Raw genomic sequence first — 19580 nt, 5'->3', positions numbered from 1 at the left:
TCCAGTGACTTGGGTGCTTTTCTATAAAAGAAGAGACTTAGACCAAAATGAATGAAAAACATAAAAGAATTTTGCACGAGGAACAAAATAAAAGGTTGAGCAAAATAAAACCATCATATTCATATATATGATGTGTTTCTAGTATATTCAACAGTGTGATTTCTCTCACTCACTAAAAAAAACAGTGTGATTTCTATCTGAGATCAAATTTTATCCGATGTAAAGTCTTTAAATTAGTTACGACTTGGTTCCTATATGCAAAATATAAAATTATATTTAACGGTTTAATTAACGTTTGCAGGGAACTTATTATAATATGGAGACATAGGGGAGTTAGTATTGATCTCCACGATATGGTCAAACACAAATTTGAGTGATAGAATGGACAAGCAAAAATAATACAAATTCTTTTGCACTTACGTTCCTATGATACAAACCACTCACATACTCTAGTAAAATACTTGTGAAGAATAACGAGCTCAAACTTTGTACTCAGGAGGGCCCAATTAATTATTCTAAAAAAAAATTAGATATAAAAATTAAGAAATATGTGATAAAAACAAGTGTTAATAGGCAAAAATGCCCTTTTCTTATAAACACTTGTAAAAATGCCCTTTTTCATAAGTGAAAAAGGGCATTTTTACAAGTGTTTATAAGAAAAGGGCATTTTTGCAAATGCCCCTAAAAACAATATGTGATAAAAGCGTAAAGTGGTGGTGGGGCAATCCAAAAAATAATGTTAAATACCTTATCTTATTTCTAAATTTTTGGATTGGATCATTTGAAGTGGACAACCCAAAATAGAAATTGGGTCATTTGAAGTGGGACGGAGGGAATATAATTTAATAAATCTTAAGAAGTTTTTTAAAATTAAAATTACAAACAAATAACATTATAACCTAATCATATAACCGTTTAAATTACATCACATTATTATAAAAAAGTAGTTACATGGCTACCCCATAGCATTTATCTCATCATCTTTTTTTTTTTTTTAAACTTGGACAGAGCTAGGTCTAGGGCTGAGCATAAATCGAACCGGACCGAAAAAACCGACCGAACCGACCATTTTTGGTTTGGTTTTGTTTCTGAATTTTTGGGTCGGTTTTCGATTCGGTTCTGAGATCTGAAAACCGATGAGGTATCGGTTCGGTTTCGATTTTCCCTCCATGGTTCGGTTGAGAACCGAACCGAACCGATATATATATATATATATATATTTTATTAAATATATTATTTAATATACTCCCTTCGTCCATGAAAGAACTTCCTAGGAGGGAGTGGCACGGGTTTTAATAAAATGTTGTATAGTGTATTGAGAGTGGAGAAAAAGTTGTAAAGTGTATTGGGAATTGTGAAAAAGTATTAATAATTTATTGTGTTGTTTTAATTAATGTTATTTGAGTGGTGGGAATTGTCTTAAAAGGGGAGTATTTTTTAAGTGGTGGGTATTGTCCCAAAATAGGAAAAAGTAGGAAGTTCTTTCGTGGACGTCCCGAAATAGAAAAATAGGAAGTTCTTTCGTGGACGGAGGGAGTATATAATAGTATGAATAATATACTGAAAATTAAAAACCCTATAGAACTCTTAACACCCCAGCCGCCCGTTGCACTTCACTTTCACTCTTCCACTTCAATCACCCACCTGCCGCAACCCTAGCAGCCTGTCATCACCTCCCCCCCTGGCGCCACCTCCTCCCCGACGACTAGCAGCAGGCCACCGTGCGGTCCGCGCTAGCCCGCGTCGAGCCGTCAACGCAGCAGTAGCAGACATGCGTCAGGCGCGACCTCCGCTAGAATCTCCTCCGCCGGACTGCTGCCACCTCCCCCCCGGCGCCACCTCCCCACCGACGACTAGCAATAGGCCACCTCCCTTGATTTTATTAAAGGTATGCTAATTTTGGGTTTGAAATTGTTATGTTGATTTTGCTTTCCAATGATTTTATTCTAATTTTTTTTAGATGCTACGAGATTATATGATCTTAGATCTGAAACTTAGGTATAGTTTTATGTTGATTTTGGGTTTGAAATTGTTATGTTGTTTGCTGATTTTGAAGGAATAGTTGCTGATTTTTGGGTCTAAAAGGATGAGTAACCATTTAGCAAAGGCGGTTCGGTTTGGTTATCAACCGAAACCGATCGGTTTCGGCCGGTTCGGTTTTGGTCGGTTTTTAGTTTTCAAGCGATTCGGTTCGGTTCATCTTCTTCCAAGTTCGGTTCGGTTTCGGTTTTACTAAATAGGGTCGATTCGGTTCGGTTTTGAACTGATGCTCAGCCCTAGCTAGGTCCATTAATGATGAAGATGAAACATCTACGATAGAAGAAACTGTTGTATATAAATTTCTTCCATTTATCTAAAATATACAAGTATACAACAAAGTTCAAAATATGTCCTAATTTAAAATCTTCTTTATTGGATGGAAAGAACTGTGAACAAAGTTTTACTAAATTTGAACTTTAATTCTTCATCGTGCAATAATATAAAACTAAACTATATTTTTACTTCATAACACACCACAATGAACAATGATTAAATGCAAGAGAAACCTAATCATAGACAGATTGGTATACATATTACTTTAGGATATGTTGGAGAATAAAAAACTACAATTTTTACATATAAGGAAAAGTTGTATGGCTCATACGTAAATACGTTATTAAGAATTAGCTCTTTTTTTTTTTTTTTTTGATCGGGTATTAAGAATTAGCTCTAAATATACTATAAAACTAAATACTAATGATGACATGGGAAAATAACTTAACTCGCAGACAAAAAGTAATACTACTCGTATACGTGTGTTGGTCAAGCGACAAAGATTAATGCTTAAGGTCAAAAGTCTTCGATTTGAGTCCCATGCGATGCGGCTTTTAAATTTCTTTATTTAATATTGTTAATTTATATATATAAAAAAAAGTAATACGACTCTAGAAAATAAAAAGAATTTTATATAATTATTAAATTTAAAATGGTATATATACCGTCAATATTTTGTAAATTTCAATGGGGCTTAGTGCCTCCAATGTCTCCTAACTAGGTTCACCCCTACTTGTAAGTATTCTAGTGTTAGATATGGACGTCTGATGGAGTTATGCAGACCTCCTCTAAAAATAATATAGGTTGTGCGTTGACCTAATAATAAAATTATTAATGTTTGAACCAAAATATTTCGGGTTCGAATCCACCGTAACATGGAGGGGGAGTAAATTCGGGTTGTGGGTATTGGGTATATCCTCACCCGCCCCGATACCCGCAAAATCAAGAAAGAGAGTCGAGTGCGGGCATTGTTTTTTCAAAAATTGTGGGTATTGGGCAGTGGCGGATCCAGGATTTCTAAATTGGGGATGCAAAAAATAATCTTATAAACACTGATGGAGTTAGGATTTTTTGAGGGAGTTGAATTTCTACGCCGCCCCCGGAATATTTTTTTGAGGTCTTCAATACATTTTAGACATTTTTTTTTACTAAAATACAAATATAATAGTAAAACTTTGCATTCCAAATGCAAAATGTTGCCCCCGAATTTTTTTTTTAGGCCTTCAATACATTTTAGACATTTTTTTTACTAAAATGCAAATATAATAGTAAAACTTTGCATTCCAAATGCAAAATGTATACTTTCAACTTTTTTGTTTAATTAAGAATTGAGGTAATTGATTGATTATATGATGAGCTTGATCAAAAGAATGAAAAAGAAAAAGATGATGAGCTCTCTTTTTAGTTGGGCCAATGGAATTTAGGATTTTAAAACTGAATTTCTCTTTTATTTTGGATTAAAACTTTTAATTGGGGGTGCAAAAACTAAATCTAAAATAATTTATATATGAATATTAATACTACTAAATTTTTTTTTTTTTTTTTGGGGATGCAGCTGCACCCCCATGTTCCAAGCTGCATCCGCCAGTGGTATTGGGTATCCTCGAAGTACCCGCATACCGGCATGTAATTTTTAATTAGATAAATAATTTTTATAATTATTAATTAATTTTTAGGAAATATGAAAATAACTCCCTAAGTCCTACTCAATTCACTACTCACTACAGAGAGACAGTCGGGATTTGAGAATTAAATGGGAGTTTTGTTGAAAATACTTACGGATAAAGAGGGTACCTGCACATTGCGGGACAAAAATACCTTCCAGCGGAACAAAACCCCACAAAATTAAAAACAATCAAGAACTTGCGGGAAATGAGGATACCCTCATACCCGCAGCGGATATCCGCTGCGGGTATTCGGGTACCCGCAGCATATAGGCGGGACAAGTGAGGGTGGAGATTTAAGACGATTTTGTCCCGCGTGTACCCGTATTTTGCGGGTAGGGTACCCGCGGGTACTCGAATTTATAGCCCTACTAACTTTAAAATTTTCACTTAATCAAAAAAAAAAAACTTCATATAAACGAGTATCATTTATTTTTTGAATTGATTCATTTTTTAAACTTGTTTGATTATTTTTATTCTATCCTTTTCAATTTTATAAAAATATGAATTGCCACGATTGCTCAAGCTATATTGTGGATTAGCCCAACCAAACCCACATTTGTTGGGGCTTAGGCCCCCAAAATATGGGCTAGAAGTGAATCATAATTAATTTCAACTATTGGCCCAAAGGGATACTGCAACACCTAATATCCATTTTCACACTTTACTATTTTCGGAGGTAAGATATCTAGACACATTTTTTTTTTCATGAAAATTATAATTATTCAAAATAAGGATGAACTAAGGAGCCTAATCTTAAATTCCAAATTCAAAATAGTTATTTTAAATTTTATATTACAACTTAACAGTATTTACTATTGGACAAATTGAGTGTAAATAAACTCTACTACGCTTGAACATTATATTCTTTTTTTATTTAGGGTACGTTTGTGGAAGAGATAAACTTTATATACTACCTTATACCTCATTTGTTTTGATGTAATAAAAATTTTGGGTATGTTATAAAATTTTGGGCAACATTTTCTCTTGAGCAAAGTATAATTTTATACTTAGAAAAGAGCATTAAAATTTTATATCACCTTAAAAAAAGTGGGACAAATATATTATTATTCAAATAAAATAATATATAAAAATATAATCCCCACTTCAAATGATAAATTTATATATATCCTTCTATTTAAAGGAGTGAAAAGCAAACACGCCCTTAAACTAATTAAAGTTGCTCATATGCATAAGTATGGTCACTTGTTAGAACCTAAAGTTTGTTCTTTTTCTTTGGATTAATAGTGTATATATGTCACAAACTTTAAGTATTTTTCATAAAATGTCTTGAACTTTTAACATTTTTATAAAATATTTTATTATACAAAATATAGTGACAGAAATGTGACTTTTCTCAAATTGATTGTAGTTAAAGTTGTGAATCTTAAACCACCATATTTATAATTCAAGACTTCTCCGACGAGATGAGTCATCTTTTTATCACCAAATTTTGTATAACGGAATATTTTATAAAAAATATTGAAAATCTGAAAATTTTTAGAAGAAAATGAAAATTCGAAATATTTTATAGAAAATATAGAAAGTTAGTTAGGGTCATAAAAAAAACTATTTTAACCCTTTTTTTCTTTTACCGACAAAAGAAGCAAGTATTTAGGCTATTCAAGCATATTCTGTAAATTTCAGTATGTTAGCCTATAAATCATATAGACGATATAAATCATTACTGAGAATGTGTTCTATCGAATAAATCGTGCTCATGCATAATAATTTTGCAAATTACACCTTGAGGGATAAATTGTATTAGAAAAATCTTGTGCGATATGTTCAACTGAGTTTAAGACATGTTGGCAATAAATACACCTACACCAATAAATTGTCCCCAAAAAAAATTCCAAACCCCTTACTATTATTTTACCGTAAAACAGTTGTAATTACAAAAAGTTCTTTAGATGTTACATGTGAAGAGTGTCACGGATTTTTATAATTTTTAAAATAATTTGAATGGACGGGTGCATGTCAAATAGTAGGAAATCTAATCATGTTAATTTGGATGAATATGTGCATGTGAAACAACAGGGAATCTCATGTTAATAAATTTAGATGGACATGTGCATGTAAAGTAGCAGGGCAATTGTGATGGACTATCACGTGAATAGTATCAGAGATTCTTATATTGATAAGTTGGAATAAAAGTTCATACAAATTACACATAGAATTCAAATTACGCAATGTAAAACGACATTAATTTATAGAATGTACTCAAATATTTAAAGAATTTATAACACACTTTTGTATAATTTTTGAAATAAATGTACTATTATAAAATTGTTAAGTAAGCAACTTCAAACAAATGGAGTATTGTCATTGGTGATGTATTAACAAATTGAGCATCAAACAAACATATTCTCTTTCCCTGGTTGTTGGAAAATTTGGAATAATTGACAATAAATTCCTAATCTAATCTAATCTAATCCGAAGCAAACAGTCGTTGTTGTAGTTGTAGTCGAAGTGACACATGCAAGGCGGCCATTGGGCACAACACCTGTCCCAATTTCGAAATTCCAGTCTTTGCCCCTCAATCAAATGAAATGATCTCTCGCGATTGATTTCTCAGACCAAAACCGCAAAACATCGTGCCAAATCATGTGCGGAATTTTCGCCTACTTGAATTTCAACGTCAGCAGAGAGCGCCGCTACATCTTGGAGGTTTTGTTCAACGGCCTCCGCCGCCTCGAGTACAGGGGCTATGATTCCGCCGGAATTTCGATCGATTCCTGCTGCTCTTGCTCCGATGCCGTCGTCCCTCCGGCGCTCGTCTTCCGGAAGGAAGGCAACATTGAGTCCCTCGTCAAATCAGTCTACCACGGTACATTTCTCAACTCACTCGGGATTGTATTGTGATGGGGTGGGGATCACTGCCGTTTCAGTGGAATGGTAATTCAACTGCTTCTCTATGTCCTTGATGGCTAGGTTTAAGCTAGTTCGTTCAATACGAGTGTTAAAGGTAAAATTGTCGATTCAAGTTGAGGATTATGCTGGGAAATGTATTTGACTGGACGTAGAGATTAAAGGTAAAATTGTCGAGTGAAGTAGGAATTGTTTTAAGATGAAGTGCTCCGAATGTAACTGACAATCTTTTGCTTTATCTTCTTATCATGTTTTATGGTTGAGTAGAAGTTCAGCTGCTCCTGGTAATAGTCTGTTTTTCTTAGTATATAGAATTGGAAAGTCGGGCAAAAGGTAGCCAATTTCTGCTACTGAAGCTGTCTTCAATCAAGTCGAAGCTTTGGGAAATTGGTATTGTAATGAAAAATGGCCTCTTAAGTAATACTGCTTTTATGTTACAGAAATTGTCCTTTGTTTAAAACTTTGTAAAATGGAGAATTGGTCCAGCTACTTGGTTCTGAGCTGAATATGCTCTGCAAATGAGTCGACAATAAGGGCTAGGTTTTTCCTTAATAAGATTTGTAGAGATGTACTTATAATCCATTCTTTTTTCCAAGCCAATCAATGTATTAAAGAATTTCACTTCTCCCTTGTAGAATGTCTACAACTTAAGCTGTTAATATAGTACTGGATCTTACATTTCTGCAAGAAATTCTGGATCTTACAGCCTGGGGCATGTCTTGGTGATGTTGAGTGGCGAATTATGGTGTGACATAATATAGTACTCCCTCCTTCCCATTACTCCCATCACTTTTGGGCACGGAGATTAAGAAATGTATAATTAGTAGATAAAGTGGGTTGGTGGAAATTATTTAAATATTAGGTATAGAGAGAGAATATGTTGCCAAAAAAGGAATGAGACATTTGTAATGGGACATTTCATTATGGAAAGTGCGACATTTGTAATGGGACGGAGGGAGTGCAAAATATAGTTGAATGCATTCAGGACATTTTGTAAAGTTCACTAACCATTATCCTTAAAGAGCCTTTAAATGTCCTTGCATTTCCTATTCTATCTTAACTGACATCCACTGTTCCTTTTACCTTCGCTGGTACTGGTAGTGATGATTCTTTCATATTCTCAGAAGTAGCTGCTACCGATTTGAATTTGGAGGAGTCATTCTCAGTTCATGCTGGAATAGCACACACTCGCTGGGCTACACATGGAGAACCAGCTCCAAGGAATAGCCATCCTCAGTCATCTGATTCAAGAAATGAGTTCTTAGTTGTTCACAATGGAGTTATAACGAACTATGAGGTTCATTTGCCCTTTCTAATTGTTCCCATTTTTCTTCATCAATTAATGGCATGTTCTCATTATGCCATTGGATGTCCTTTCAATTCATTTATGGCATGAAAATTGCTTCCAGAAATATAAATTGGCAGTAAGAAACATTCTGAACAAATTCTAAAGAAGTCCATTGCAGCAACATTTCTTACTGCCAATTTATATTAGTGGAAGCAATTTTCATGAGAGCAATATATTTTACGTTATTTAAGGGAAAAAAGAGAAATAAATTATCATAGCTGGGGTTGTCCCTAATTTAAAGGTGTTGAATATGATATTCTCTTTCAAGAACTTGGTAACGTTATTTGCCTGACATCAACAATAATTAATAACTAAAAAAGCTACCTAATTAACTTACTTCTTTCTGTTAAAGAAATTGGCTACATGAAATTGTTGAAATTTATGGTCTGAGGCATGTGTCGAGTTTTCTTCCACTGTGCTTAGATTTAATTTCTTTGCACTCATCAGTTAGTCAGTTTTCTCATTTATGCTACTGATGGACTATTGTATGTTCTTTAGGTGTTAAAAGAGACACTAGTGCGTCATGGTTTCACCTTTGAATCTGACACTGATACAGAAGTCATTCCGAAGCTTGCAAAATTTGTCTTTGACAATGCAAATGAGGAAGGTATCTTCTTGCAACTGTAAATGGACTAGTGGTGTAATATGAGCTACTTTTCTGTGCCCTTTGCTGCATATCTTTGAACTTTTTACAACATGGTGCCAGACACATAAGGATAAGTTATCCCAGAAGTTTATACTTAGATTTAATTTAGTTCTTTATGATAATGAGAAGTTTTCTTCTTTTGGTAGGAGAAACAAATATTTTTAAAAGGTTGCGTGACCGTGGACTCGAACCTGAGATCTTTGGCCTTAGGCATTAGCCACACTAGCACTAGGCCAACACATGCACACTAGAAGTTTTCCTTTTTACTGTAAAAGAAATGCATAAGCTAATCTAGTGATTGCAATTTAGCTTCAAACTGTAAGCACCCTTAATTTAGCTTATAACTGCATCCAATGTCCACATAGTCTTTATGGTGAATACTGAATAATTATAAGATACATCCATGTTGCCCTTGTTTCATTTTTCTATGTGTTTCTGAGTTAGTCTGACTGTCTGAGGTTCTCTGTTGTACTCGAACTGATTTCTTATTTTCTACTACATCTCTTTCTGTGAATTCATCCTTTCATACAAGGAGATCTTCTGTTACTAGATTGAAAATTTGCTAATGCAAGTCATTTGTGTAGGTGACAAGAGTGTCACATTCAGTCAAGTTGTGCTCGAAGTTATGAGGCATCTGGAAGGAGCATATGCTCTGATATTCAAAAGCATGCATTATCCGAATGAATTGATTGCTTGCAAACGTGGTAGTCCATTGCTCCTTGGTGTAAAGGTAAGTCATAATGTGTGTCTCTCTCTTAACAGATACCTTATACGATTACTAGTTTAGGTAATTAAGTATTTATAAGATTACTAGTTTAGGTAATTAAGTATTTTCTTATAAGATTACTATTTTAGCTCCTTCCCTTTAAAGTGTTTATGCTTATTATTCTGATTTATCAACTTGGTAAAATCATGTTGATTTGTATTCTGAATAATTAGTTCTTTGGCCTGACTCATCCTCCCCATTCACCAAAGGACTCACCCTCATGACAAAGGAATCACATAGAACTTGTAATATCATTGTGTAGTTGAGGGTAGAAGTTTCTCGACAGAGTAGTTGAAAGTGTCTTCTTGTGAGAGAGAGAGAGAGAGAGAGAGAGAGAGGTGCATGTCTTAGTTGGATACTGCGCTTCAACCAAACTTGTCTTCTATATTTGGAATTCAGAAGCATAGTATCTCACTAAATTAGAGCTAGTGTTCTCTGATTCATTGATATCAATATGTGAAGGCTGCTGGATCCTTTTACAGATGGTCCAGTAGTCTTTTGTAATTTGAGAGAGCAGGTAACAAAGCTCCATTATGTTGATCAGGATCTCCTTTCAGTTTATGTGGTTAGGGAATATTGATATTGTCTGTTTCTTGTACCTTACTCATCTCTCATTGAATTTAAATTTCCACATAGAGATATCACTCTTATAATGGTCCTTCGCATGCATATTGCATCTGAACCCATCCTGTGGCAGTTGAGGATATACTACTCCTTGGTTGAGAATTACCTGGTATTCCTCAGCATACTGTTCAGTTCCGCATATATCCATGCTATTATTTGATTAATTGAGTGGTCTCGTAAGTTTCTCTGAATTTTGTATCCTGCAAGCCTGTATGCTAGTTATGAGGCAAGACATGAAAACAAATTTGAGAACTGTAATCTTAAATACACTTGTTTTCAAAAAAAGCATTCCTCTTATTGCAGGAGTTAACCGAAGAGTCCAGCAGAGCGTCTTTTAATGACACGAAATTTCTTTCGAGCAATGGGCAGCCCAAAGAACTCTTTTTGTCGAGTGATGCCAGTGCTCTGGTGGAGCACACAAAAAAGGTTTTGGTGATTGAGGATGGTGAAGTTGTCCATATCAAGGTACATTTACTATATTACTGGGTTATGATATCCTCTGTCGTTGAATTTAATGGTACCTCTACCGCTAAAAAAATTGTATGGACTAAAAGCACGCATTCTATTCAGCTTTTTGTCTCTTCTTTTTCTTCCTATTTCATTTCAGTGAAGAAATGAAGAGAATTTTTTTATTTCTACTACTCTTGAGATGATATCAAAACCCAAAGGGGGGTGTTATATTTCTCCTACATCCTTCAAGCAGTTATAAAACTTTGATGGCGCAACACTGTGAGGTCATTGATTGGCTTAGATCTTTTCCAATTATTTTATGCAAAACATAAATGATACTCCCTCCGTCCCACTAGAATTGGCACACTTGCCTTTTTTGTTTGTCCCACTAGAATTGACACTTTCCTAAAATGGTATGTGGACCCTACCTACTTTATACTCTTAACCCTTTATTCTTAATCTCCGTGCTCAACTCAAAAGTGCCAATTCTAGTGGGACGATGGGAGTATGATCTAGTGCTTTATTTAGTGAAATATTAACGGCCATAATCTTGATAGTGCTCCCTAAGGAAAAAGGGAGCCTGGGAGGGTGTGTCAGACCTTAGGTTAGCATTGCTTAGGGATGTTGAGAGATTCATTTTTGTGGAACTGTCCATGCATGGTCCAGCCTTGGACGATGTTCGCTTCCATGTGTCAAAAAATACACTAACTTAATTTCCTTGTCAGAAAACAACTGTATTTCAGATTTATTTATGACATGTCTGAGAATCTATGACCCATTCCAGAGAATAATTATGGTAAAAAGCCAAGTAGCTGCATTTTTGTAATCGCTACAAGTTATCTAGAAGAAATGGAAGGTCTTCCAATTTCCAGTTTTCTTTCTGGAGAATCATTTTTCCAATAATGCAATATGCAATGTTGGTTGTAGAATTATGTAGCTTTCTTCTAAGCCTCTTACTTAAGGAAGGATTATATTAAGTCCCCCCTTGGGCCTCACTGTTATTGGTTTCTGCGGTTATAGGATGGAGGAGCAACCATTTTCAAGTTTGAGAATGCTAAAGAAAAAGGTAATGAAAAACTAAAGCGGCCGGCCTCTGTCCAACGTGCACTCTCAGTTCTGGAAATGGAAGTTGAGCAAATAAATAAAGGGAAATACGAGCACTACATGCAGAAAGAAATTCATGAACAACCAGAATCTCTTACAACAACAATGAGAGGGAGGCTTATACGTGGAGGAACATGCAAAGCAAAGAGTGTTCTTTTAGGAGGATTAAAGGATCACCTCAGAACCATAAGGAGAAGTCGAAGAATAGTTTTCATTGGCTGTGGCACAAGTTATAATGCAGCTTTAGCTGCAAGGCCAATTTTGGAAGAACTTTCTGGTCCGTCTGGGTCATGACATGTATACATATTCGCTGTAAGGCTTCATCGATTCCATAACTAAATTGATTCTGTCTTGCAGGTATCCCTGTAACAATGGAGATTGCTAGTGATTTGGTGGATAGGCAGGGGCCCATATACAGAGAAGATACAACTGTCTTTGTTAGTCAATCGGGGGAAACAGCGGATACGTTGCAGGCATTAGAATATGCATTAGAGAATGGTGCGTTATGCGTTGGCATTACCAACACTGTTGGCAGTGCAATTGCTAGGCATACACACTGCGGAGTTCACATAAATGCTGGTTGTGAGATAGGGGTAGCTAGTACCAAGGTAAGCAAAAACTGCAGACTTGTCTTCTCATTTCCTGTCTTTACAGTCACCATATGGCAGTTGTGCTATCTTATTAAGTCCTTCCACTAACAGGCATACACTAGCCAAATAGTTGTCATGGCTATGTTGGCTCTGGCAATTGGAGATGACACAATTTCTAGTCAAGCAAGACGGGAAGCAATAATAGATGGCCTATTTGATTTGCCAAGTATGTCTAATATTTTGCTGATGCCACATGTTACATTAATTGAAACTGTTGTAGAGATATGTGTCGTGACTGATTCAATTATATGCAGATAAGGTGAAAGAGGTTCTCAAACTCGACGAGGAGATGAAAGATCTTGCTAAGTTACTGATTGCAGAACAGTCACTTCTTGTCTTCGGGAGAGGGTACAATTACGCAACTGCTTTGGAAGGTGCCTTGAAGGTAAAAGAAGTAGCACTTATGCATAGTGAAGGAATACTTGCTGGAGAGATGAAACACGGTCCCTTGGCTTTAGTTGATGAGACCCTTCCGATAGTTGTGATTGCTACCCGCGATGCTTGTTTCAGGTTAGAGCTTGTGTTTCCACAATGTGATTCTCGATTCCAGGCTATTAAAGTTAGTTCTATTCATTTTCAGCAAACAACAATCCGTTATTCAGCAACTTCATGCTCGGAAAGGTCGACTTATAGTGATGTGTAGTAAAGGTGATGCAGCATCTGTGAGTGTTGGTGGATCTTGCCGTGTAGTTGAAGTTCCTCGGGTTGAGGACTGCCTGCAGCCGGTAATCAACATAGTTCCTCTACAGGTAACGTCTTCGTTCTTCTCTATCTCTTTGATGGCTTTCTTCTCAGCGATAAGCTTTACATTTGTAGTTGTGACTGCAGCTTTTGGCATATCATCTGACCGTTCTCCGCGGATACAACGTAGATCAGCCACGAAATCTTGCGAAAAGCGTGACAACCCAATGAGGATGCATGAAACACAATTCTGACAATGAAAGCAATGAACTCGGAATCAAGGTGCTGCATATGTTTTGCTATGGTGATTCCCTCATATCCTCATCTAACCTTGAGATCTCAAATCCCAGTGTATTCGGAAACAGACAGCGCTTGTAAAATCGCATCCTTTAGCTGCTGTCTCTACAGATTACTAACATTATCTAAAACAACACCTTTTGTCTCGGCTTAATTTTTTCTTTGTTGGTAGGAGAAATAAATATCTTAAAAAATCTTTGGCTTCAGGCATTAACCAAACTATCTATGTATATTTGATAACAAAAGGTGTATTCTTGTGTCTGATTGCACTTATTACGACAAAAATATCATTACAGTTTAGCATAAACAACGTCATGACCTAAATTGATCATCTTAAATAAACAATTAAATAGAGTTTATATCATCTCATAAATCATAATCACCTCATTATGCTAAATGTCCAATCAAGAAAATGACAGACAATGAATCAGCATTTAATATTTTACAAACGGTGCACTATATGATAACATAGCCGCTACAAAATTTGTGATCCAAAATCTTGAAGATCGAGTTATAAAATTGCAATAAGCATCCCAGTTCTAACCTTTATAGTAGCACAACAGGGAGTCGACAATCTCCAAATGTTGAAACTGAAGCATTTTCTGCCCTTTTGCTTGAAAGCACCAATGACTCATGACAACATTTCAACTGTGCATACGAGGCCCGTAAAGTCGATCCACAACTGCTTTCCACCTTACCTTTTTCTTTTTGATTCCCTTAAAGCCTGTCGTTTGTCTTCTCTGCAATCCAACAAAAATAATAAGAAAAAAAGTGTGATACCCAAAATTACACCTCGTCACACACATGTTTGGATGGAAAATATCAAAAACAGGCTCTTAGAAGTACAGATTGAAGATCCATTATATAGAATTATACCTCTTTTTTGCAATTTCCTCTCTTGAAGGCCATTCCTTTTTCTTTCTCTTTTCCTTTAGCTTTTCCTTCAAAGATGGTTGTTTCCTCGTCCCATTTCCGTTAGAGCCTTTCTTCAATTGTTTCTTCTCTTTGACAACCTTTTCTGTCGCAATTTCATTAGAGCCTTCGTTCAATTGTTTCTTCTCATTGACAACCTCTTCCTGGTCATTGCGTTCAATCAACTCAGCTTCCTCCTCCACCTCTCCAGCTTCAGATTGTTGAGATGTTGTTGGCTTCGTGTTACTCATTTTCTTCAGCTGCACATTAAATTCAGATATACAACAAAAATCAGTGTTAGCATCTATCTATTTTAAGAAACAGAAAGAGTATTATTAACCAGGACTATATGGACAGAGTCTGACATATTAAGCTCTCGTTCAATTCAGTGATACTAGTGCACAATAAGCATAAGGTGTGGCGGCCAAACAGATAGAAAGCACAAAAGACAGACAAAAGGGTTCAATCAATTGAAGCAGAATGGTGGATGTGGAGTTGTGGACAACGAGACATACCTTAGCTACAAAGAATCCATCCATATTGTGGACGTGGGGATAAAAGCGCCTTGTCTTGTCCAAGGAAGTGTGAAAACGATGCCCTCTGAAACGAATGAATCTGGAACCAAAACAAAAGATTGTCAGAATCACAAAAATTCATTTATCGCGATCATTCTAAAGAATAAGTTGTAGGCAGTACCCAGGGCGTCCAAAATCAAGGCCACAGGGAACGAGTTTAACATCCCTCTTCTTGAGTGCATAATCAATGACTGCTTCATTCTGAAAACTTCAAAAGTTGAGAAAAAGATAACAGAATGCAGTAGGAGATCCAATAGGAAGTCTGAAAGCAACAAACCTCAGCAACCATTATGGAACATGTGGAGTAGACAATGTATCCTCCTGACTTTGAGTTGGCATCCACAAGATCTATCGCATTAAGTATTAATTGCTGCAAGAGAAAAGAAAATAATAACCTTTAGGAGCAATTATTTTTTGTCAATATGAACATAATGACCTTTCTGGATAATAACATCAAATTTTCCTTAAAAAGAAGGCAGCCATTCCTAAGCCACTTGACAGACACCAGTTAGAAAATTAAGTTGAATCTCAAGCATTGTGGACAAAGGAGAAAGCCAAAACCTATGCACAATTATGTATTAGAAACACAAATGTAACTTTTCCCAACATTATTTTCATCTAATAGAATTCCATTCCTTTACCAGTGCAGCGGGAAGACATAAGATTCTTACACAGAGACTTCCAGTAAAAGATGCTAAAACAATGAGATATCTCATAATCAGTTGATTCACCATTATGCATTAAACACAACTAGCAGAGCATTGCTGGTAAATAGAATTTGCTAACTAGCATTTTATGAGCATTTCATTAAACTTGAATATCTGCAATGACAGAATTCCAGACTATATACAGGATAAAAAGAGAACAGATTCTTATAGATCCAACAACCTATTGCGCTATAAAATTAAATAAAGCAATAATGACAGTCAGGTCATAGTGTTTTTATTTCATTTTTAAAAGAATGATGAATTATGAGCTCTCCAGATTCAGAGGAAGCATACCTTTTGTAGATGAGCGCAATTTTGTATGTCTAAAGCACTTTTTGAAGTTTTCACAGACTCGTCCTTAGATATAACCTGCAAGTGTATATCACATTAATTTTCATCATATCGAGCCCAAAAACAAGCTGCACACATTCTAAAATAAATTTGGTTTCTTACACCAGTGCCGCTGCAAGGAGCATCCAATAAAATCCTATCAACAGAGTTGCTTCCCAGGACTTTGGGCAGCTGAATTTGATGCAGAAAAGAGAGAATATTATTTTCACATCAACATAAAGGAGTGACGATATAGAGATGAATGACGAACAAAGAACACAGGTAAATGCATGTATATAATAACTTTCTAAGAGAATTTGGAATAGTGAGGCAAGATTATCACCTCCCTCGCATCATAGTTGCAAACTATGGTGTTTGTTACGCCCATCCGATGTATATTTGCAGTGAGAGATTTGAGTCTGGACTCCTTCATCTCATTTGCATAGATCATACCTTTCAGGAAAGATCTTGTATCAGTTACATGTAGTATTATCAACATGTATTACCATGGCACATGTAATAATGGTCATTAAGTATAACACAGCACACTTTTAGCAGATATAATATAAACCAATATGGATTAAGTCAAATCCATTTCTCACCAGTATTTTTCATAAGAGCTGCAATGTATGTAGTTTTACCACCAGGCGCGGCCCTACAAATGCACCAATTAAGTCAGGAAGGGAAGAGCATACAGAATCAGCAGACTTGTACAAAACAAACATTTCGGGTAGTATAAACTGGATTTATGGAAAGTTCATTAGAAAATTGAAAGCGCAAAGGGTAAATGAAATAAAAGGAAAAAGGTTAGAAAAAGTTTTCCCAGGAATGATACTAGAAGAAATGAGAATAAAGACCAAAAAAAAAGTGCATGAATAATGGCATAGTAGTTGTATGAATGTAAAATACTCACGCCATGTCAACAACTCTCTCTTTCTCTTGAGGAGCAAGGGCCATTACAGGCAAAAAAGAGCTTGCACCTTGAAGCTGTAAGTCAACAAACCATTAGCTTGATTGCATATGATAAGCTAAGAGTAGATAATAGAGATCAGGGAATACCATATAATGACCGGCCATGTATTCTGGAGTGGCCCCAATTGGAACTTGTGAATCATATACAACCAAACCTACCTAACAAAGCACGAGTATCATCACCTCATTATTAGTTGTTTGATATTATGGATAAGGACTATTCATATCTCAGCCAACTGCTCACATACTAAAAGTAAAAATCTTACTTTTGACCATTTGCTTAATGGATCGAGGTTGACTCCTCTGTTCAAAAGAACACCCGCCAAGTCCCTTCGCCGAGTCTAAGATACAAAACAGAGGCATCAACAAGAAGCCACTTGTTTGGCAATGGGAAATTAAAAAAAAAAACACACACACACAAAGATTGTTGGATTCAAAATGATAAATTACCTTTAAAGTGTTAGTTCGAAGACAGATAGGCCTAGGCTTCTCAAAAGCTTCAATGAGTTCCATGAGTTCAACAACCGGAAACATCTAAATAAATATTGCAATTACAAATTCACAAGCAATGCATCAGGATATCAAGGATTGTCAAAAGCAATCATGTTCAGAAAAAGAAAACTACCTCAACCAGAGCTTCAATCAAAAAATCATTGTATCCATAGTAAGAAATTAAATCTGTTTTAAGTTGATCAACATAATCCTTGCGTGTAGCACCCTCTTGCCTCAAAGACTTAAAATTCGAAAGCACTCGTACAACTGAAAGTGTAACTCCAAACGTCAACAAATTATAGGAGTATCTAAACTATCAAAATATATAGACATTAAGCCAAACATACTCTCTTTTATCCTTCTTAGAAGATTGGACAGATCTGGGGGCCTCTGTGCTTCTTCTTCAAGCTCCTAAGTTATTTATGAAAAGAGTGAAATGAAGATGGTAAATTTTAGAGATTATGTCCAATCATTCAAATCCTTGCAAAGAAACAAGAGTATCTCATAGGCTGAACCTCCTCAGTTGGTAAAGCGAACTCATTAGCTTCGTTTTTTATGTTAAGCTCTAATTCTGCTTCTGCATCTACTTCTTCCCGCGCCTTTTCCTCATCAATTTCTCTTGCTTCCTTCTCGAAATCAGATACATCAGAATCTGAGTCCCCCTCTGCCAAAAAGAAATAAATAAAATTTATAATACATTGAAGAGATTATAGGCTGCTCTTTATCAACGTCCAATCACCAATGGAAACAGTACCTTCGTCATCACTCCCCTCTGAAAAAACAAACGAAAGAAACCATATGAGAAAGCTAAGAGAACAAATACTAAGCAGATTGAAGTCCAATAACAAAAGAAGGCAATACCTTCATCGTCGCTTCCTTGGAGGATATCATTGGCATAGACATCATCCCCGTCTGACGACATATCCGAGTGCGAGTCCATTCCCTGAACTTCCTCATCTGAGTTCTCAAGCATTTCAGGCTCTTCAGAGCCATCAGAGTCACTGATCATCTCCTCTTTCTTAGATTTATTTTCTAGAGTAGGTAATGCCTTTTGCTTCTTCCTCGGGGGAGGATTAGCGGCTCTACCGCCCTTTTTCTTGTTGAGTTTTGCACCAGCCATTAAACTGCGTAAGCCCAAAAAAACAATCTTACTCGCCCAACACATAAGGCAATAAATAGAAATGCATGTCTTGGCAGCCAGGTCTTCGACCTTAAGGTTTCAGCTATATCGGAAACCCAAAAACCTCCCATAGATTCTTTTGTATAAAGAGATACACTATGAGCATTCATTGAGAAAACCGACACTTAGTAGAGATTTATCCACGTGTAATTCAAGTTCACCACATAGGCTCATGAAGAATCACTTGATAAAGAAGGGCTATTCATGACTATCCTATAAATTTCACAAAGGAAGCCAATGAACTAAGAGCAAGAAGCTCAGCTCCACGAACATGAATGTTAAAGAACATGACAAACTAACAAAACTCCCACAGTCTACTGTACTCGCTTAATTAAACAAAAAATACTAGTGCACGCAAGTTTAGTTGCAACTCATTTCACAAAGCAGATGAACAGAAAACCTAGCAGCATAAAAAGCTCAATACTTACTCGTCGAATGATGAGAAAGAAAGAGGATGAATTTGACCGGCAGAAGCGGCAGCGGCGGCGGCGTCGGTCGGCGGAGAAATTTGTGAAAGAAAGCTGTTTCCGGAAAATATAGAGAAATTAGGGGTTTTTCTTTATAAGGGAGGGGCGGGGAAGGGTTTAACAGCGGGTGCGGGGAAAAGGGACAGCGGCCCCTTAATTTTTCATCATTATTATGACTCCTATTATTTTTAGTTTTCATTATAAAAAAAATCAATGTAAGATTTTTTTATTTTTTTTAATGTACAAAAGATTTGATTTTATGTTGAAATTAAATTGAAGATATTTACTTAGTTACTAGTTAAACTTTTATTTAGCCAAATAAGTATAGTCGAATTAAATTGGCAATATGTAATTGTATTAATTCGACTATTTTACCAATTAAAATATTAGTTTTTGGTTTGGAGAATAGGAGCATTCTATTATATAGAGCTTTTTTATAGAGCTTTATTTGATGAAATATCATAGAAAATACATGTATGATGAAATAATTTAGTTAAATAAGAATGAATAAATATGAAAAATGCTAATGCT

General features: G+C 35.8%; 2 protein-coding genes across 2 annotated transcripts; one reads left to right on the top strand and one right to left on the bottom strand.

Moving 5' to 3' along the window:
- Window positions 1–6377: 6377 nt before the first annotated feature.
- On the top strand, window positions 6378–13659 carry LOC131022346 (glutamine--fructose-6-phosphate aminotransferase [isomerizing] 1-like). Its single transcript, XM_057951801.1, has 11 exons — window positions 6378–6807; window positions 7973–8145; window positions 8695–8803; window positions 9427–9572; window positions 10536–10697; window positions 11703–12063; window positions 12144–12394; window positions 12488–12602; window positions 12691–12946; window positions 13017–13185; window positions 13265–13659. The coding sequence occupies exons 1-11, from the start codon at window positions 6585–6587 to the stop codon at window positions 13346–13348; spliced, it is 2049 nt and encodes a 682-aa protein (XP_057807784.1). The 5' UTR covers window positions 6378–6584; the 3' UTR covers window positions 13349–13659.
- Window positions 13660–13752: 93 nt separating this feature from the next.
- On the bottom strand, window positions 13753–19176 carry LOC131022347 (26S rRNA (cytosine-C(5))-methyltransferase NOP2B-like). Its single transcript, XM_057951802.1, has 19 exons — window positions 19011–19176; window positions 18264–18526; window positions 18157–18174; window positions 17918–18066; window positions 17750–17813; window positions 17536–17669; window positions 17361–17444; window positions 17177–17251; window positions 16998–17069; window positions 16852–16925; window positions 16541–16593; window positions 16282–16391; window positions 16062–16130; window positions 15903–15977; window positions 15179–15271; window positions 15023–15102; window positions 14842–14941; window positions 14291–14586; window positions 13753–14154 (listed from the first exon to the last, which is right to left on the bottom strand). The coding sequence occupies exons 2-19, from the start codon at window positions 18520–18522 to the stop codon at window positions 14109–14111; spliced, it is 1851 nt and encodes a 616-aa protein (XP_057807785.1). The 5' UTR covers window positions 18523–18526; window positions 19011–19176; the 3' UTR covers window positions 13753–14108.
- Between the last annotated feature and the right edge of the window lie 404 nt (window positions 19177–19580).

Source organism: Salvia miltiorrhiza, chromosome 4 (genome assembly GCF_028751815.1).
Source record: "Salvia miltiorrhiza cultivar Shanhuang (shh) chromosome 4, IMPLAD_Smil_shh, whole genome shotgun sequence".
NCBI classification, from domain to species: Eukaryota; Viridiplantae; Streptophyta; class Magnoliopsida; order Lamiales; family Lamiaceae; genus Salvia; species Salvia miltiorrhiza.
Note: the sequence above shows the minus strand (reverse complement) of the source record. Positions and strands in the feature narration are given on the sequence as shown.

Excerpts from the sequence above, each read along its gene's own strand:
- LOC131022347 (XM_057951802.1), bottom strand. The coding sequence starts at position 18,522 with ATGGCTGGTGCAAAACTCAACAAGAAAAAGGGCGGTAGAGCCGCTAAT. Across the intron at positions 17,445-17,535 it reads TGATTGAAGCTCTGGTTGAG|ATGTTTCCGGTTGTTGAACT; the intron begins GTAGTTTTCTTT and ends ATATTTATTTAG. Across the intron at positions 17,070-17,176 it reads CATTAAGCAAATGGTCAAAA|GTAGGTTTGGTTGTATATGA; the intron begins GTAAGATTTTTA and ends GTGCTTTGTTAG.
- LOC131022346 (XM_057951801.1), top strand. The coding sequence starts at position 6,585 with ATGTGCGGAATTTTCGCCTACTTGAATTTCAACGTCAGCAGAGAGCGC. Across the intron at positions 6,808-7,972 it reads CGTCAAATCAGTCTACCACG|AAGTAGCTGCTACCGATTTG; the intron begins GTACATTTCTCA and ends TCATATTCTCAG. Across the intron at positions 12,947-13,016 it reads ACCCGCGATGCTTGTTTCAG|CAAACAACAATCCGTTATTC; the intron begins GTTAGAGCTTGT and ends ATTCATTTTCAG.